The 21,071-nt window shown below is 39.0% G+C and overlaps 1 protein-coding gene across 14 annotated transcripts in view; it reads left to right on the top strand.

The window, feature by feature from the left end:
• Nucleotides 1–21,071, top strand: part of SOHLH2 (spermatogenesis and oogenesis specific basic helix-loop-helix 2) — a 91,777-nt gene that overhangs the window by 35,398 nt on the left and 35,308 nt on the right. Inside the window, exon 1 of one of the 14 annotated variants that reach the window (XM_082365536.1) lies at nt 7,986–10,607. The exons of 12 other annotated variants lie outside the window; for them this stretch is intronic. In XM_082365536.1, the coding sequence (XP_082221662.1) occupies nt 10,557–10,607 (51 nt within the window). In that variant the 5' untranslated portion in view covers nt 7,986–10,556. Of the gene's footprint in view, nt 1–7,985; nt 10,608–16,726; nt 16,874–21,071 lie in introns of those variants that run through there. One more of the 14 variants, XM_082365537.1, reaches the window with a different exon arrangement.

Below are 21,071 nucleotides of genomic sequence, written 5' to 3'. Positions count from 1 at the left end.
CTTTTGTATCCTGGAGGAATTTAAAAATAGACAATAAATGAAAATCTGATCTTGTCTTTCCATTTCAAGATACCTACAGTTCCTATTGTCTTATCAACCCTAACGGCAGAGTACATATATTATTTATATTTAGTGTCTGTAAAAACTTTTAATGGTCTTTACCAAATGGATGATATGATTTTCGTAATTCACTCTATATTTATTTTAAAAATTGCATGGACTATGGGGTTGAGATAGAGGGGTTTCCAGAATCTTTAGAAGCCTGATAATACTGGAGAAGGCCAGAATTTCCCATTATTCTTTAGCTTCTCTTAGTCATGCTACAAAAGGACCTGGCTAGGAAAGAGTTAATTGGGAATTGACCGTTCCTCTTATCTCTGAAAGCAATCATGAAATAAGAGGATAAATGCTCAACTATTTGCATTTCAGGTCTCTGGCTCATACCAAGTTTCTAAAAGGCAACAGATGAGATGCAAGAGGGAAGAGATATGGGGACAGATGTATATGTATAGCTGATTCACTTTGTTATACAGCAGAAACTAACACACCATTGTAAAGCAATTATACTCCAATAAAGATGTTAAAAAAACCCCACACAACAATAAGGCGTTCCTGGGGTATTGATAATGTACTATTTCTTAATCTGGATGCTACTTACATGGAAGTGTTGAGTTTATGAAAATTTAACAAGCTGTACATTTATTATATGTGTACTTTTGTGTTTGTAGACTATACTTCAATTACATTTTTTTAATCCCTTTAAAAAATAAAAAAATAAAAATAAATAAAAGACAACAGATGGATCAACTGCCTAGAATGAAAGAGAATCCAGTGAAAACTTAAGTCTAACTATAGCTTTCCTTTCTAATTAATTATATTCACATGTGAATGGTACTCACAAAACAGGTGTCCATTGTATTTTTGGAAGTTGAACGTCCAGATTTTATAGCAACAATGTAAAATAGCAGATGATAAGAGAACTTAAAGAAGTTTGTTCTCTCCATTCGCCATTTATATATATTTTGTAGGTTCCAGGAATGCTTTTCATCCTCAAACATGCTAAGATCTTGTTTTCCAAGCTAGAATAATACTGTTCCCAAGTAGAGCGTACAACTACACCATTAACAATGATATAAATCCAATTAAATTATCAGTCTTAACCTTTTTAGTGAGGAAATATGGACACTGAAATAAATGTAGATGCCAGTGCAGTTTAAACTATGTTTTCCTATGTGAACAAAAATAATAAAGAATGAATAAAGAACAGAGGAATATTTTATGAGTTTAGGAGGTTATATCTACACATGATTTTTCCTGGTCCTGTACTAAGTACAGAAGAATTACTCAGGCAATCCTTGTCTTTTATAACCTTATCTCACATAGGGAATATATTCATATATAACTTAACGATATAAAAATTGTAAATGAAGATATAAATTAGCTATAGATCAGAATCCTTTTCAAATACAGGCATTCAAGGTGCATGCCATAAAGCAAGTTTCTTTGGTGAAAATTCATGGGAAAGCAACATTTTGTTCGATATTTGGCTAGATTGATCAGTATTCTTCCTTGAGTAGTCATAAATACTTTAAATTATAATTCATTATCTTTGTACATTTTCATCAATGGAAATACAGTGTAGTTAAAACGTTAAAGTAAATTCTGGAAAAGGACTTCCCTCTGGAAACTACTATACTTCTGCGTTGGGAGGGCCCCAAGACCCCTCCCGTGCGTGATTCGCTAGAACAACTCACAGGACTCAGCATCTATTTGCGCACGCAGCTAAGATTTATTACAGCGAAAGGATACAAAGCAAAATCATCAAAGGAAAAGGGTGTATGAGGTGAAGTTTGGAGGAAACCAGGCACAAGCGTCTAAAAGTTCCCCAGTGGAGTCATATAGGAACAGACTTAGTTCCTCCAGCAATGAGTCGTGACAACATGTAAAGTTTTGTATTCCAGGGACCCTCGTTAGATACTTAGTGCCCATGCATTTGCTGGCCATTTGTGTATTATCTTTGGAGAAATATCTGTTCAAGTCCTTTGCCCATTTTTCAATTATTGATAAGTTGTTTGTCTTAATTTTGTTGTGTTGTAAGAGTTCTTTATATATTCTGGTTACTAGACCTTATCAGATATATGATTTGCAAATAATTTCTCCAATTTTTGGGGTTTTTTCTTTTTTGATGAAGTTCTTTGAAGACTGAAAGTTTTGATGATGATGAAGTCCAATTGATATTGGCTTCCTAGGATCACTTTAGTGGTTGCTTGTGCTTTAGGTATCGTATCTAAGAAATCATTGCCTAATTCAAGAACATAAGGATTTATACAGATTTCCTTCCAAGAGTTTGATAGTTTTAGCTCCTTTTTGATCCATTTTGAGTTAATTTTTATATATGGTGTGAAATAAGGGTCCAATTTCAGTCTTTTGCATGTGTCTATTCAGTTGTCCTAGCACCATTTGCTGAAAAGACTATTCTTCCTCAGTTGAATTGCCTTGGCACCCTTTTAAAAAATTAACCATAAACATATGTTTATTTCTAGACTCTCAGTTCTATTCCATTGATCTATAAGTCTGTCCTTATGCCAGTACCATGCTGTCTTGATGACTGTAGCTTTTCAGAAAGTTTTGAAATCAGTGAGTCTGAGTCCTTCAACTTTATTCTTCTTTTTCAAGATTGTTTTGGTTGTTCGGAGTCCCTTTATTTTCCATATGAATTTTAGGATTAGTTTGTCAATTTCTTCACAGCAATACCACAGAGCTGAGGATAGCAGGGTAGGGCAAGTTAAAATATTACAAAGCTCAGTGTTCTTGCTGAGTTTCAGGTGTGTGTGTGTGTGTGTGTGTGTGTTTATTAAATTCTCCAGGATTGCTGCAAGCCGTTGGTTAATTTTTAGACTTCTGAAAAAGTTGCTTCTGACCATTTTTGCCGATTTTCTCATTGCTTTTATGGAGGAAATAATTTTTGGAGGTCTCTATTCCGTCATTTTTGCTGACATCACTCCCTGAGAAAAATATTTTTTAAAGCACCTTGCAGGGAATTGAAGCTGGCTCTTACTACATCAAGTGAGCATACGGGGAAGTTGGCTTTATAAAGATATATAAGTCAATAAGGGAAAGGTGATCCCATGGAAATCCAAGAACAGGAATTCCAATATAACTGGGCCCACAGATATTAGAATTAGAATTCAGGGAAGCTTTAAAGACCTTAGTAGATGTTCATGGTTCATCACTTTAGTGACTTGCCGTATAGAATGGAAATTAAAGGCACAGACTTTGAACTCTGACTTCCTGAATTCAAATTACAGATCTACTTACTAACTATATAACTTTGTTTCTTTCTTCTATCTAACAGGGCTAATGATAATGTCTACACCATAGGGATTTTGTGAAGTTGATAGGAGTAAATAAATAAATAAATAAATAAATAAATAAATAAAATTTAGAACTGTCCCTGACACAGATTACGAGCTATAAAAATGGTGTTATTACTATTTGTAGTATAATAGGCCCCTAGTTTATCCTCCACTTCATTTTTCTTCTCATTACCAACTGCTATCTTCACTTTCTATGTCACTTTTATATCACAGACCTTGGTATATATCATAGTTTCAATTTTATTGTAATTTTAGGTCACATATCTTTGGTTTACTCATGGATCCTTATCTCCATCTTGTCCCTTCTCTACTTCATGGCCTCTCTCTATGTATTTTCCTAGCTTTAATTTACGTTTCCAGAGGCAAGTATCAGAATGGTCCATCTCATCCCTCTTTGGACAAAGCTCTCCACATTAGGCCACCTCATGGGCTGCTTCCAAGCCTTTGGATTATCTGCTCTTGAGCTACTTGCCTCTCTAGCTTGACGAGATGATATGGTGTAACATATGGCTGTTTAGGATTATACAGTGAGCAGAAAATCTGCGTAGGGGAATTTCTTTATGAAGGACTGTGAGCTGGGTCAACTAGGTGAAATATACAGTCCTCCCCACGTGACATACAATGTTTTTGTTGTACACAACGGTGACTGAAAAGTCACGATTAACACTTATTTTATTTCAGGGGAAGATGTAATTCAGTTAATCAGAAGACAATGAATGCCATGAGAGATGACCAGTAAAAAAGATTTCAAGATCAAACCATCTTCCAAAACTCAATCTGTGATTCCAGAACTGGGTGGTTTACTATTTCTTCCCTCTTTTCATCTGTCATATTCAACTTGTGGAGTTAACGTTCCACACACTTTTCAGGGATTGGAATAGATAAGAAAGAGCTATCAAACTTCTCTGTAGCTCTTCTTCCAGAAGTTTGTTCCTTTGTCTGTATGAAAGTAATTTTCTCAAGTGACCCTATACCATCTAATAGCATTCTTATGATTTTAAAAATATCCTAGAAAGCCTTAAGGTTGACATCATTACACTTGTTTTTAATAATATACCCATGATCTGCTCTGATAGTAACATAGCTATTTTATTTGTATTCTAGTTGGCTGTTAGCTAAAAATGTGAGTTCATCAAAACTTTTTGCTATTTTACGCTATATCATCTTCAGCTCTTTAAAACTCAAGGTTTAAACAAAGCTGCAAATCAGATGCATTTTAAACTTTGATTTGAACTATCATGGTATTGTGGAAACAGGAATCAGCTTGGGTAGTTCCCACCCTGCTGTGAACTTAGGACATTTGGGGCAAGTTCTTTCACCTCATCTTCATTTCCCACATCTGTAAAATGACTGAGGCAAACTATACAATTGCTAAAGTTTCTTACTATTCTAGAAAACCAGTACTTACTCAACTGCAAGGTCCTGCCACTTAGCACATGGTAATTTAAGTCATTTTATGATGTTTATTAATTTATAGTGATGGCCTAGTGATGTTTATTAATTTATAGTGATGGCTCTTTGGACCAAACTTTGCCAAGTGTTCATGATACTCAAGTCTAGAGTGGAAATAGAATGAGGGTACAAGAAGTGTTCTTTTAAGGTATTAAAAATTTTATTCAATTCTCCTATTTGTGTTTAGATTGTTTTGTTACTGTCACCTAGGTCTGGAAGATACATATGATTTTTTCCCCTAACTTAATAAGTGAAATTATTGGACTTTAACTTTACAGAAATCACTCAGAGGTAAGTATAGTTTCTGGCACCAAAACCTAAATTCTATTCAGTATCACCAGTAATGGATGCCAAATGTATTTCTATAACTACTTATAGATACTCACTTTTTTTCTTTAAGGAAGAATGCATGCATTTCATATAGACAATTCTTTTATGTGACTTTAAAAAGTAATGCAGCGAAATATAAAGTAACTTCCTATAAATTATTCCAAATGGAAACTGTTTGGAAATATTTTCCCCTGTTCTTTTTTTTTTTTTTAATATTTATTTATTTATTTATTTTGGCTGCGCCAGGTCTTAGTTGCAGCACGCAGGACCTTCATTGCAGTGTGCGGGATCTTTAATTGCAGCATGTGGACTTCCTGGTTGCAGCATGCATACGGGATCTAGTGCCCTAACCAGGGATCGAACCCAGGCCCCCTCCATTGGGAGCGTGGAGTCTTACCCACTGCACCACCAGGGAAGTCCCTCTCCCCCGTTCTTAAGCTAACTATAGATATCAGGTACCATGACTCATTTTATTAAATAATTACTAGATACTACATATGTATTTGTTTACTTCTTTATACCCTATTTTCTCTCTAAAAAGGATTGTGTTACCTTTTACTAAATATAGAGATATAAAAACAAGACTCATAAGATAAAAGATAAAAATAAAAGTTAAAGTTTTGCAAGATTCCCAACTAAGAAAAAGCTCTATCTTTAAGCTTTCTAGTAATCAGCACAAAGAAAGAGTGAGTTACACAGCTCTCATTTTTTTGTATAAGGAAATATACAAGTGGAGAAACAGCTGTCCCTAATACTAAGCTCTGAAGGTAATTTGTCATGTAAAGCTTTATGAGGACTTGCAATTATTTATTGAAATAATCAGTGCAAAAATGATAGTTTGGGGTCTCTGTTTTGTTTAATATTGAAATATGTATTAATATCAGTATTTGGTTTTTTTGAAGAGTTCAGAATTCATAAAGCAAAATATCAGTAAACAATATTTAATATATTTAAAAAATTTTAATGTCTAAATATATTACAAAATATTAAAAAGTACCATTTATAAAAACAAATGTTATGATAATAAAAAAGACAGATATTAATGAATAATAATGATGATGTGGGGCTTCCCTGGTGGCGCAGTGGTTGAGAATCTGCCTGCCAGTGCAGGGGACACGGGTTTGAGCCCTGGTCTGAGAGGATCCCACATGCCGCGGAGCTACTAGACCTGTGAGCCACAACTACTGAGCCTGCTTATCTGGAGCCTGTGCCCCGCAACGGGAGAGGCCACAACAGTGACAGGCCCGCACACCGCGATGTGGAGTGGCCCCCGCTTGCCGCAACTAGAGAAAGCCCTCGCACAGAAACGAAGACCCAACACAGCCAAAAATAAATAAATTAATTAATTAAATTTTTTAAAAAAAGGAAAAAGAATCACTCTCACAGAAAACAAACAAACAAAAAATAATAATAATAATGATGATGTGGAGAAATTGGAACACTCTTACACTGCTGGTGGGGTTGTAAAGTAGCACCATCACTCTGAAAACAGTCTGCTGGTTCCTCAAAAGGTTATACATAGAGTTACCATGTGACCCAGCAATTCCACTCCTCTGTGTACAGCCCTAAGAAATGAAAACCTATGTGCGCATAAAAATGTGTGCACAAATGTTTATAGCAACATTATTCATAATACCTAAAAAGTGGAAACAACCCAAATGTCCATCAACTGATGAATGGATAAACAAATTGTGGTATATCCAAACAATGGAATATTATTCAGCAGTAAAAAGGAATGAAGTACTGACATATGCTACAACATGGATGGACCTTGAAAACATTATTCTGAGTGAAAGAAGCCAGTCACAAGAGATCACATATTGTATGATTCCATTTATATGAAATGTCAAGAGTAGACAAATCCATATGGACAGAAAGTAGGTTAATAGTAGTAGCTGAAGGCTGGCAGGGCCGGGGGAAGGGTGGGTGATAGAGAATGACTGCTAATATGTATAGGGTTTCTTGGGGGGTGATGAAAATGTTCTAAAATTAATCATGGTGATAGTTGTACAACTTCATGAATGAACCAAAAACATGGAAAGCACCTTACATGGGTTAATTGCATGTTATGTGATTTATACCTCAATAAAGCTGTTATAAAAAAAAGTTAAACATATGTTAACCTTTTAATATAAACTAGCAGATAAATTTTAATGGAATATTATTTGATCTTAGAAAATATGATCTTAAACATCAAAATGCATTGTCATTAGTGCCATTGTTGAGTCAAGAGTATATTATTAGCATAATTTTCCAACTAAGAAGCTCTTTCAGATACTACGCTAGTCAAAAGAACAATGAAGCTTATATGCTACTTCCCAGTATTTCCTTGACTTCTTTTGAATAATCCCATCTCTTGTTTAATAACCTTGTAGAGATATTTATAAAGCACTTTTTGACTTTTGACTAGGATTAGGTTTTTTTTCTAATTTATAGAAAGCTATATAGTTTTTGTTTCAAAAAATGTTTCTAGTTTTCATCATCTTCATTAGTTTTATCATGTGTAGCTGGAAATTACAGTGCAGAGTTACTTATATCAATTTTAGTACTTTGATAGTCGTATTCTACTGGACCAGAAACTTTATTCTGGACTAAGAATTATTTCTTGTAATAATTGGTTTCTTTTTGTTGTGTGCCCAAGTGAGAGCCTGTCTAGACCACATATTATATGTGATTTTTTAAGTAAATTGAGTAATTGAATTATAGTTATTTCAAGATGTAAATAATTTAGATTTTTTATTTTTTTAATACCAGAATAACAGAATTATGACAACAGTGATGCTAGGATTTTGGGCATTTAAAGAGAGGTAAGCATACCAGAATACTAAAAACTGCTATTAAAATCACTAAATGTGATTGAGGTATGAAAGTATCTTTAAAATAATAAAGCACTATTTAAATGCAAGATCATATCATTTTGACAGTAGGGCACTATTTTCAAAACAAGTTAACATCAGATTAATCTGACCTATGAATTAGAAAAATCTTGAATTTATAGAGCATCCTTTTAACTTTATAAAGCAATTTCATATTTCTATCTCAGTTACAGAGAGAGTATTATCATCCAGAGAACTACCCAACAGTGAGATTATCATCACTGGAATTGTTCAGGCAGTGGCTAGGTGTCCCTTTGTCAGGGATGTTACAGAAGGACTCCTGCAGTGGGTGGAAGTTGGATTCAATGACTGCCAGTATCCCTTCTGATGCTAAGATACTGTGATTCCCTGCCCGTTTATCAGATAGGGAAACTAGAGCCAAAAATAACTTCCTAAAATATATGTTGATTGCATCATATAGGCTGTGTGTATATAGGCTGTAAATATGGACTTTCAAAACTGGACTGCTTTACCACTAGCCAAAACTAGCAAGATCAGGTGTAATAGTATTAATGTCCATTTGTTAAATGTAAACTGAAATTAGATACCATTTTTCACCTATAAAATAAACAGTGGTTTTCAAAAAGATAATTTTCAATGCTAATAGATATGAAGTTAAGAAGTTCTAATATACTGCAGGTGGGAGTACAAATTCATATAATTCTTTTGGAAGACAATTTTATTATATTCTTGAATAGCCTTAATGTTAATATGTTGACTTAATATTTGTACTTCTGGTAATCTATTGTAATGAAAAATCCTGCATATAGAAAACATACAAGGACAATCACTTTATCAGTATTATTTATAATACCCACAAAGGGGTACTCTCTCAATGCACAATTATAGGGAAATGCTTGTGGACTGTGTTTCATCCACATGGTTAAACATTATGCAGCAGTTAGCATTTGCCGTCTTACACTAAAATTCTTTCTTCTCATGTATTTCTTGCATCCTGAAGTACTTCAGTGTAATTTATCTCCAGCAGTTTAATGTAATGAACACTCTTACTCATCATTTGTCACCAGCTAGTTTAGTACCTAGCATACGACAGGCATTTAATATATTTTGTTTAACTTAAATGGATGTTTGCAAAAGAGTTTATAGGATCGTGGGAGGACTTAATGTTAGAATGTTAATACAATGTCACACATAAAATACGATTTTAACGATTTAAAAATATAGGAGAGCCTACAAAAAGAGGGCTTTAGTCTACTGATAGTGCCAAAAATGTGTTCTGTTACACAAATTTCCTGTCCAGCTCTACAGGGGAAGATGAGGTAGGCTCCAAGTGATGATTCAGAGATAGGTGGAGAGGGAGAGAGACTTGTGGAGTACCAGAAGGGAACATGTTTTAACAAGCTAATTAACTTAGGGACGTTTACTTAACTTTCCTGTCTTAAGTTTCTACTCTGTAGAATGAAGATAGAACTAATTGATTTCAAAGGTACCTTTATGTGTATGTGATAGGGAAGGGGAGGGGACTGGAAAACCCTTTTATTTGAAACAATTCTGATATCTTTTTTTAAAAAAAGTATATTTGCTTTATTTTTTAAAAATTTTTATTGGAGTACAGTTGATTTACAATGTTGTGTTTCAGGTGTACAGCAAAGTGAATCAGTTATACATACACATATATACACTCTTTTTTAGATTCTTTTCCCACATAGGTCATTACAGAGTATTGAGTAGAGTTCCTTGTGCTATACAGTAGGTCCTTATGAGTTATCTATTTTATATATAGTAGTGTGTATATGTCAATCCCAATCTCCTCCCAGTTTATCCCTCTCCGCCCTTACCCCCTGGTAACCATAAGTTTGTTTTCAATTCTGATATCTTAATGTGATAAAAATAAGTACTAAAATCACATATAGCAAATCCATTTCTCTTACCTTGCTAGCCCTCATTTGATCGTGGTGTATGTGAAAAGTAAATCCTTTTTGTGTGTGAGTGAGTGTGTGTGTGTGTGTGTGTGTGTGTGTGTGTGTGTGTGTGTGTGTGAAGTTACTGAGATCTGGATTTTACTTGTTGAAGCAGCCTATGCTCACTAATATAGTATCAAACAATATTTTTAGTAAGGCTTACAAGTCTTTGGATATTGTTTTCAGTAGATAATGCTATCTTTCTTTGCAACTACATAGAGATAAATTCAGCCATTCATTGACAGCAATGGCCCCTGGCCTGCCTGCATCAGTGAGTCAGAATCTAGAATTTCAATTGATATTTTTAAAGTGATTCTAACTCAGTGTATTTTCCAGTCTGCTGAACATAACCAGAATAATTTTTTCTTTCTTTTTTTTTTTTTTTTTACTAAATAGAATCTCTTGCTCTTTCATCAGTTTGTTTCTAGGATAGGATACTGCTCTTTAAAGCCTTGTACAAATGCTGCACAGTCTAAGCCAAATAGAGGCTGGGCCCAAACAACCGTGTAACGTACCAATCCATGTCTGAGGGGAAGATACCCTTACTCACTTTCACTCAGGAAAGGAAGAATGCACAGCATCACTGATCCAAAGCATTTATGGAATCCTGTTGGGCAGACATGGTGAAAGCCCTCTTCCCTGCGAATGGGGTAGGTTCCTTGACCAGGCTCTGATTCTGCTTCCTGGTAGGAATGTTCTTCTCCATTTTTATTAATGACCTCTAACTCTACTCCTTGGGAGTTTCTTTCATTTCAGTCTTCTTGTTCATATTTGAAGTGGACAGTGGAGGTTAGACCCTCATTTAGAGATGCACAGCTTTTAGGGGCTTCCCTGGTGGCGCAGTGGTTGAGACTCTGCCTGCCAATGCAGGGGACACGGGTTCGAGCCCTGGTTGGGGAAGATCCCACATGCCGCGGAGCAACCGGGCCTGTGAGCCAAAAATAAATTAATTAACTAAAAAAAAAAAAAAAAAAAAAACGGGAGATGCACAGCTTTTAAAGCTCATTTTCTGTTAGAACAAACTTGGGTTCCCATGGGTGGTGGCGTCATAGTTCACGTAGTCAAAAGCTTTTCAGTCTAAGTTTATGGTTTCTTGGATAATATAGCTCCATCAAAATAGTAGTCAATTCCATGTATAATAATGATAATTTTAGAGCATGATTTGTTTCTTTGGCCTATCTCTCTCTCTACCTAATGGCAGCTACCTTGCAGCTATTTGAAATAATAGGTTAGGATATAAAGTTAACACCCATAATCTGATCTTTGCCACAGGCTGTCTTAGTGGCCTCTTGTTGCTCAAAACCCTTCTCGGTCTTATCTCTTGCTTTTTGGGTCTCAGAGTTGTTGGCCTTTCCAGCCCCTTATGCTCTTTGATGCCGCAAATTTCTAGATTCTCCCTGAGACTCTCTCTATTCCCTTTTCCTTGCAAAGTGGCTGATTATATCCCAAGCTCATTTTTTTCTTCTGCCTTGTCAAAGGCAGCCAGTAACATCAAGCACACATCATCTTCATCATCATCATTATTATTATTAAGCACTTGTTCTGCTGTGACATAATAGGGACTTCCAGGCTTCCACTGTCACATTTTGTCCCTGCCTCCCGCTGCAGACCTGCTAACACCATGCCACTTGTTTTAGTATTTTGTTAATGCAGCACCTAAATTCAAGTTATCAATATCTGCATTATGACTATAAGAAACAACAGACCTCAGAGGCTTCACACAGAGGTTTATTCTCTCTCACAATACAATCCATTCAGGTTTCAGCAGTTAAAAGAAAAGGATAAATCATATTTATACCTTGAAAGAGAAAGGAGACTGGGAATAGGAGAGAAAAAGATTTCAAAATTATTGATAGTGTCTTAGGCTGGGTGGTAGGTACATATACACTCATACTTTACATTGTACATCTATCATGTATGTACTCTTGGATATGTATGAAATTTTTCATAATAAAAAAATAAAAATTCCTCCAGCTGACTTTAAATCATGTTAGGATACGTGTAAGTATTGACAAGGAAAGTGTGAACATCATTTTTTCTCCTTCACCTCATCCCCACCTTCACATACCACAGACTTCTCTCCTTTAAGAGTGTCTGGCTTGTGTGTGATGTAGAAATTCCACAGGACTTCAAGTCAGCAGTCTTTGTGGCTAAAGGAGAATGAGTGACTTTGTAACTACTGATCCCTCAGGCAATAGAGCAGTAGTAACCAATGACTTCAGGGGAGCTGCTTCTAATGGTGCTGTTGTGTGGTTACCTGGGAGGATGCCTAGAAAATTAATCAATGGGGCGGTGCCTAGCCTCACTCTGGGCCTTGAGTGACACAGCCTCCCTCATCCATAGTTATGATGTCACTTTGGTTTAGCTCCACATTTCCTAGTAAAGACTTTTGGTTAAAATGAGGCAGATCTGCCTCATCTTAATTCAGTAGAACTAAACCCTGTTGTTGAAAGTGAATTGGTGTATTGGATGATGAGAAAACTGTCGCATCTTAGTGTAGTCGGCTGCAGGGCATCATTAGAAGTTGGTACTATTCTTTGACCTTCATCACTGCCTAAGGGCAATGGTTCCTAACTCACTGGGAAAACATATTTATGTTTAATATATATTTAATATATAATCATATATTTATGATCTTTATGATCATCCTCTATGTCCTGGCTACTAGGATACAAGGTGTAGTAAAATAACCTCTGCCTTATCACGCTACTTAAAATGAATTCTAATTGTTGAAGCAGAGATGTGAGATGGAGTTGGAAATGCCTTGGGAATTTTCCTGTTGTCTTCTCAAATTAACCACAAAAGGAAAGTGCATGTCAGAGGGTAGTGTGGGAGAGACCCCAAGCCAGGATGAAGGAGCATGTTCAGGGGTGAGTGTGCTAAACCTTACACCATGCAGTCACCAGAGCTGAACGTTCAGCTTAGGAGAACTGAGCCAGAGTCAGAAAGGAGGCATGTGAACAGGAGGGGTCCTAGCCTCTTTGATACAGGGATAACAGGGAAAGTTTTTAGGTTGAAATCGGAACCAAAGAAGACCAAGGGATAAATGAGTTAGCAGCTGGGGAGGATCAGAGGAAATATCTGGGGCAGTTTCCAAATTAGTGAACTGTGCTCACAGGGGGTAGCTGGCCAATGCTGTCTTATCCTTTGAAGGTCGTTCAGGGCTTCTCCAGGTTTTAGGTGATTCATCCCTACTGCACTATAGTCTCAGGAAAGAGGTTACTCTGTCTGGTTGTGGGAATCTTACACTGGGGAGAATGCCAGGACACTATCTGGGAATCTTGTCGACTTGATCTAGTTCAATCTAGTTGACTTGATTAAAAGCTGAACCTAGAAAGCCAGATAAGGGCAAGATAATGTGGGCCCTGCTGCCACACTGAGGAATGAGAACTTAATTTGATAAGCAGAGGAGCCTTGCACACGTTAAATCGGGAAGGGATGAGATTAAAACTGACTTTTCCATCTTTTCTGTGCCCCCCCCCCCAACATAATGGACACTATTCCAACTTTGAGATACCAAGCTTGTCATTTTGGTGCCTGCAATATTTTTTCCTTTCCTCCAAACCTTCTCTTTTTCTTTCCATGATGAAATGAGTGGCATTATGAAATAAAGGACAGAATGTAGACTTGGAGGCAGAAAGACCAGAATCCCAAGTCTGCATACACCAATCAACTACTGAAATGACTTTCATTCATTCATTCAAATATTTTAGTGCCTGCTATGAGCCAGGCACTTTTCTAGGCCAAGGTGGTAGTAGTGGATAATACAGACAAATTTTCTCTGCTAGAGAGGCGAGAAGGACAAATAAAAACAAATACATATGCTGTATAACATTAGAAAAATGATGTAAAGAAAAAGAGAGTGAGGGGTTAGATTCTGATAGGAGTATGCAAGAAAGTGACATAACAGAAATCTACATGAAATGGAGAAATCTGGGGAAGAGCATTCCAAGCAGAAGGAAGAACAAGGGCAAAGTATTCTAGCTTTGTACTTACCTGGTATTTTAGGAAGAAGAAGGCAGTGTGATGAGAGGTCATGAAAGGTCATAACAATGGCGAGAGGTAAAGTTGATGAAGTCAGATGGTATAAAGCCTTGTTAGACATGGAAAATAATTTGGATTTTTTTCTGACAGGAGGGTTTTGAGAAAGGGAGTTAATATTCTGACATATTTTAAAAGATTATTCTGGTTATTCTACGATGAATTGCCTGAAAGGAGATTGGGGAAGATGGCAAAAGTGGAAGCAAAAATCACCTTCCTCAGTTAACATTATGAAAATATCTTTTTTTTTTTTTTTTTTTTTTTTTTTGAAAATATCTTTGTTTATAATTGCATAATGGAACTTAATGGTTAGTCAAGTTATGGTAGGCTCTTGGATTTAATACCCCAAAAATATTGCAAGCATAGTGTTTGAAAGTATATGCATTTTACAAGTGAGTTCAGTGCATTAGTAAATGTAAGAAATTATCAGTAAAAATGATTGAAATTAGTTAATTCTCTGGCTTTCAACTTCCGTAGTTACAGTCCTACCTACTTATGAGAACATTCTTTGGGCCTCAGCATCTTTGAAAGGAAAGGACAATTAGGTAATCTCTAGGTTCTTATTGAGTTCTAAATTTCTGTGATTCTGAGAACAAGCCAGGTAAGCAACAATACTGGACATAGCTTATATAGAACAGTTCCTATAAAATAGCTGGATGAAAAATTTCCAAACTTTTTAAGCATAGGTTCTTCATGAGTTCATCTGAAGAGACCATGTGTACTGTATTACTTACAAATCTATTTGTAATTTGCATATTGTGAAAAGTATACAATTATAATTTAGTTTTGGGGGAAATAATGTAATGCATATGCTATGAATGCTAATAATTTTAAGTGATTGGAAAACCATTTTCTAAGAGGCAGTTTGAATTGTTAATTTTGAATGCAAATTTTAAAATATATTTCTCTGTGTAGAATTATTCTTGTTATATTTTATGATTCTTGGTATTCAGTTTTCCATCAAGAATATAAGTAGCATATTGCTACTCTAGGGAACCACAGAAAGAGTCCATCTACCCATTTGTCTCAAATAATAAAAATGAGTATGATTCAAGAATGTTAAACGTGATAAAGAAATTAAATGGTTTATAATTCTATGCTATAATTCAGAAGGTTTATAGTAGAGCCTCTCAGCCTCAGTGCTAATGACATTTGGGGCCAGATAACTAATCCTCTGTTCTGGGAGGCTGTCCCGTGCATTGTATGATGTTTAGCAGCATCCTTGGCCTCTACCCACTAGATGCCTGTTGTGACAATGAAAAAATGTGCCTTGGGAGACAAAAATCGCCCCCAGTGAGAGTCATTGTTTATGATGTAGATGCTTGCTCATTTACAAAGTAAGCTTCTTTTTCTTTCTTTTAAGAGATTGGAAACTATTCAAATATCTAATCTGGTTCTTATGGAGCTTGGATCTTATACTCTTGATGCTGAAGAGCTTTATTATCTTTCTGCTTCCTCCAACACAGGAATGATTACTTCCTCTCACATAAGCTTAGGGGCATCGTCCACTCAAATTTAAAAGCAATGAGTCTGTGTCAGTTTCCACAATGTCTTTGTCACTTTTAGCATCAGACTTGCTAATCTAGACCTTTAGGTCAAGGCAAAACTGATTACCAGACTGGGGGAAGCGCTCAAAGCTGCCTCAATTCACCCCTACCCCAATGCCTGGGCATGATTTCACCTCTGCTGTTATTGTTGGGCAAACTAACTGCTTCACAGATGGTTAGCGAGACACTCAGTTCCTGATTAGTTGGAAAAGCAATCAAGAACCAAAATTCGTATCTATTAAAATGTGTACATTTACTTCCAAAAATAGTGCAGAATGATCCCATCAGAAATTTATCTGTACTTTTCTTCCCATGAAAATCGTAGACAACCACTATATTTTTGCATGCTGTCATGATCTAAATCAGAACACACCGCCACCTGCTCAGGAAACAGGAGGCTTGCCCAGAGATCAGAAATGGTGGTTCAAGTGGAGCATGTGCGTATTACATGTTCAAGTAAGGTCAAGAGTCTAGGCAAATCCAGAGTGAAAAACACCGTAAGATACCATCACCCCCTCACCCCCAGCGACTTTCAGCAGTGGGAACAGTAGTAAAGGCAAGAGGAAGGATCCCCTACAGGTCCTGGCACTCGGTGGATCTCAATAAAATGTCTAGCAAGGCCGAACAAAGCGGATTACATAGCCGCCACCACCTGGAGATTTCTCACTTGAGAAAATGAGGACAATATTTGTTGACTCACAGGACAACATGAAATGCTTCTAAAATTTTTAGCTTCTTAGTAGTTTGGAAAGAAAGCACCATAACAGTCCTCAACCTTCTCTGTCCTCTCATGTTTGTCTTGGAAAAAGAAAATAATCCAGTTTGCTAGTTCCTAATATTTAAACATGAAAGCGTTCCCATAAGACACTCTGAAGACTTTTAGACAAGCCCTTGCGCCCCACCACCCGCCCCAAGGCGGGCAGTGGCAGTTCCACCCGAGGCCTGAGCTGTGTGATGTCACGGGGGCACGTGGAATGGAACTTTGGGTGGGCAGCGCGCCAATGACGGTGTCTCCGTAGGACCTGCAGGGCACCTTGGGGCGGCCCATCCCCGTCCCCCGGGTACCCCCACCCCCGGAAGCCCTCCCCTGACCCCGGTCCGGCCGGGACCCTCGGAGCAGCGGCGGGCGGCAGGGCCACTTTAAGGGCGGGCCGGGGGCGGGCGCCCCGCAGCTGCGGGCACGAAGCCATTGGCGCGCGGCGGGCGGCGGACGCGACGGGCTGGCTGCGAGCTCCTCCTGTGGCGAGGCTGCCCCAGGACCCGCACGTGGGCAACAGGCCATGGCGGACTCAATTATCGGCCCGGAGCTCGGCCAAACCCCTGAGATGGTAAGAGGCGGAGGAGGAGGAAGGGGAGGCAGCTGCGTTTAAAACCGCGCGCGGGCCGGCGCGGCGACCCAGTCGGGCGGCACAGCCACGCCGGGCGCAGGCCAGTACGTCTGGGGACGGCCCGGGGACCACTGCGGGGCGCGAGCCAGTCCCGGCCGCTTCCCCGGGCGTCCCGGCTTGCTCCTGGGGCCCCACGGCGGGCGCCTGCCCACCTCGAGGACGGAGCAGAGGCCCGAGGAGGGAGGGCGACTGGACTGTGTCACAGAGTCACCCCCTCGAGCTCTTGACTCTCGCCAACCCAAACCCATCTTCCCGGCCCCAGACCGTTGGTGGGGCGACGCGGGAGCAAGACGTCGTAGGGTAGATATTCGGGCTGGTGGCCGGATAAAACGGGAACGACAACTTTGGCTTCAGCCTGAATATAGGAAAGTTGATTTCACACTTTTAAGTTTGAGTGTAGGAAAGTTTATTCAACATATTGAATATGGAAAAGTTGATCTTCAGCTCTCTTGTCTGCACAGCTCGAGGTGCCTTTTTTCGCTTTGCTCACTGCCGTGGCCTCCAGAGTGTCCTTGTACTGCCCTCTCCGCGCTGACCCCCAAACAGGCAGACGTGTGTAGAGACCGTGCCGTTGGCGGAAAGACGCGTCTGCCCTCTTCACACAGCTGCCCACCCTCCCTGGAAGTGAAAAGGCTCCCTGGAAGTGAAAAGGCCCCCTGGCCTCTTTTGGACGCACCTTATTTATCATCCCCTCGGCAGACGCACAGAATCATTTTGGTGACTGTTTTAGATAAAAATGAAAGGTGATTAGCAGCCCACTAGGAAGGAAGCATAAACAAAACCCCACCGACCCCAGAAAACAAGGTGACCTGGTGTTGGCTTTCTTCTGAGTATTTCACGTCTTGATAAATATGAGAGGGAAACCTTTTGTGCTGCTTAAGTTTCGTTACCCCTGAGAATGTTCTGCATACTTAAATCTCCTCACTCCTTAAGAACAAGCGTTCTGAACGGAATCACTACCACTTGGAGTGGACCGAGTTTAAGAGGTTTCTCTTAATTATTTAAAAATGGAGGCACCTATTTAAACTCAGAGGAAAAACAGTATTTTGGGGGTGCAGGATTAGGCAAAGCTGCACAAAATGGAACTCTGAATAAAATATCTGATTATCGACTGGTACATAAATAACTGTGGCTTCCCACCCTTAAGAGTCTGAAGCCCCAACTGAACCTTTTGTTTGCATTGGGAGAGAAGCTCACTCAGTTTCTCCGGATAGAGCTGCTTAAATCCCTTGACTCCTGGGGAAACTGGAGGCCAACAATTGCCCCGTGAGGGCATTAGCCCTGCAGCTGCTGCTAGTTGTCAGTGCTGCTCCCAGTGATAAGAGTGACATAAATAACAGCTCACTAAAATGTAGGAGTGATTTGCTTTAAGCACTTCAGCACCTGCTGTTACTAATTAAGGGTTTAGCCTGCCACAGATTGCAAATGGAAATCCAGTGTTTTAAAAATGGCAGAGACTGGAGTGCCCTGCGTCTTCCCCTGATCTCAGAAATCAGAGTGGATGAAGAGCACTGGTGACGATGATGTCGCATTGTAAAAACTGCCCACACTTAACAGATCTACAGCAAGGTGTAGTAGTGTTTATCCCTGAGTGCTGGACTTCGATGCTTTTTATTTTCTCTTTAGACTGTTTTGAATTTTCCAGCCTTCCACAATGAATATGTATTGCTTTTGTTAAAAGAGTGCAGTAAGCAATTCAAACAGGAAAAAATTTCCACCAAATGAGGCCTAGCATTGGTTCAAGTCGTGGTGCTCACAGGTGAAAATCTTAGAGGTACTAAAGGCAGTTTTCCAGACCCTAATGTACTAGAACGTTTTATTCATTTTCCTTTTTTTTTTTTTAAATTAATTAATTAATTAATTTTTGGCTCTGTTGGGTCTTCGTTTCTGTGCGAGGGCTTTCTCTAGTTGCGGCGAGCGGGCCTCTCACTATCGCGGCCTCTCTTGTTGCGGAGCACGGGCTCCAGACGCGCAGGCTCAGTAGTTGTGGCTCACGGGCCCAGTTGCTCCGCGGCATGTGGGATCTTCCCAGACCAGGGCCCGAACCCGTGTCCCCTGCATTGGCAGGTGGACTCTCAACCACTGCGCCACCAGGGAAGCCCTATTCATTTTCCTTTTATTCTTATCTGTGGATCCTTCTCATCACCTGTGCTCATATTACACCATCAACAAGATATTTTTAACTATATAAATATTCAAATTGAAGTTGATTAGAAGCTATTCAGTTAATTTGGGTTACTTGGGGATAGTGGACTAGGGCAGTGTCCCGATTTGTCTGATTAGGAACTTCCTAGTGTGATGGTTTTGTGGGGCAGGGAAGGAAGCCTTGGGCAGGAGGGCAAATCTGTTCTTTCCAGAGCTGCTTTATTTCCTGCCCCTCTGTGTCCTGCTGCCAGGCACTGCAAAAGCTTAGATTCCGGCACAGAAGGACCGGTGAGTGATACTTGGCTTCCCCATCCCTTTCCAGATCTCTTTCCGCCTCTCCTCAGTTTCTCCCCAGTACCTGGGTTCTGCCCTTCAAAGCTTGCTCTAGACTTTTCTCCACAAAACTAGCTGAGCGACTCTGGAGAATTTGGGAACTGGGCCTCTGAGGGGAATGCGGTCAGAAGCGCTAGGTGCTATCCAGGAAAGGGCTCAAGTTAGCAGCTGATGCCTGTTGTTCAAAACTTACCTTTGCTTCTCAGTTGGCCCTGTGTCCCGAGCCCTATGGCTCAGGTAATGCAGAGAGCAGTTTGGTTTTAGGGCTGTTTTCACTGCCTGACATAGATAAATTTTCCTTTTAATTCTCTCTCTCCATCTCCCCTTCCCCATCAGGTTGATTTGATGGGTTCTGTGCTCGGGTTTGGTATTACCTGAGAACACATGGCAATAACTACCACCTACAGGGCATTGTACAAACATTACTCCGTATAACAGTCTTGTGATGTAAGTATTATTGCCCCCCAGATGAGGATCGCATAAGTATCTTACTCAGAGCTGCTAGTTAGTGGCTGAACAGGCGGCAGACGCTGTTCTGCGTACCTCGAAAGCCTTTGCCCTCTTCCCACTGCATCAAACTGTTAAAAAAGGATCAGTAATAGCTTTGGTAGAACTGAGGCTCATCCACTGTTTTCCCTGTGTTCCAAGGACTGAAAGCCATCTTTCTTATCAGCAGGAAAAAAAAAAAGACTCCTGGAATGTAAGCCCCATGAGGGCAGAGAGCTTGTCTGTTTGTTCACCTTGAATTCCCAGCACAGCATCTGCCCTGTTGTAGGGGCTTAATAAATATCTATGGCAAGACTACATAGACATCAAACACACTTACGCAGATGCATAAAAGTGGCAGGAGGTTCTAAAGGAAAAAGAAAATAAACTTTTCTAATAGAAAGGTTTACAAGTGATTCATAGCCCGGGATATCCTGGTTTTTATGGGTTTTTTTTTTTTTAGTGTAATTATTAATACACTACACTAATACTAATACTAATACTACACTAATACAATTGTCTACAATTGACAAGGGTGAAGGGAAAGGCAGCTCTGCCCAGGAGGGAAATAAACCAAAGTGATTGGTTTTCAGAGTAAAGCCTGCCTATATTTTGACAAATAGCTGGTCCCTGCCACTTTGCTCTCCAGCCTTTCTTCCATCATCCCTACCATTCACACCAAACCCACAGTTTAGAAGAAACAGTGACTGGGGAAACAGACCACCCCAACTGCAGGGGAAACTGCTCATACATGTCAGCTGAGTCCTTGAGTCATATTTATGTTTGGATAACCAAGGATCACCAGACAACTATTCCAGAGGCAGATTATAAAGGGGATAGAAAAAAATTAAAATTTCTAATTTGTATGTTCACAGGGGATATCATGTCCTAAAAATAGCAGGTTATGATAAATTATCAAAAGAGAGAAAAAAGTCTTAGAAATGAGCAATTCATGTTAAATTAACTGAAATTGTAAAAGTCTTTAGAAGGACTAAAGCCTGAGCTGGTGATATGAACAATAAACTTAAGAAAGTCTTGCAGAAGTTGAGACTTGAAGGATCAATTTAGGATGTCCAGCATCTAATAGAAGGTTTCCAAGGATAGACAAAGGCAACAGAGGAGGAAATAATCAAAGAAATAATAGAAGGAAATTTCCAGAGCCAAAGATCCACTG

The sequence above is a fragment of the Balaenoptera borealis genome, assembly GCF_965194805.1.
Source record: "Balaenoptera borealis genome assembly, chromosome: 18".
NCBI lineage: Eukaryota > Metazoa > Chordata > Mammalia > Artiodactyla > Balaenopteridae > Balaenoptera > Balaenoptera borealis.
Note: the sequence above shows the minus strand (reverse complement) of the source record. Positions and strands in the feature narration are given on the sequence as shown.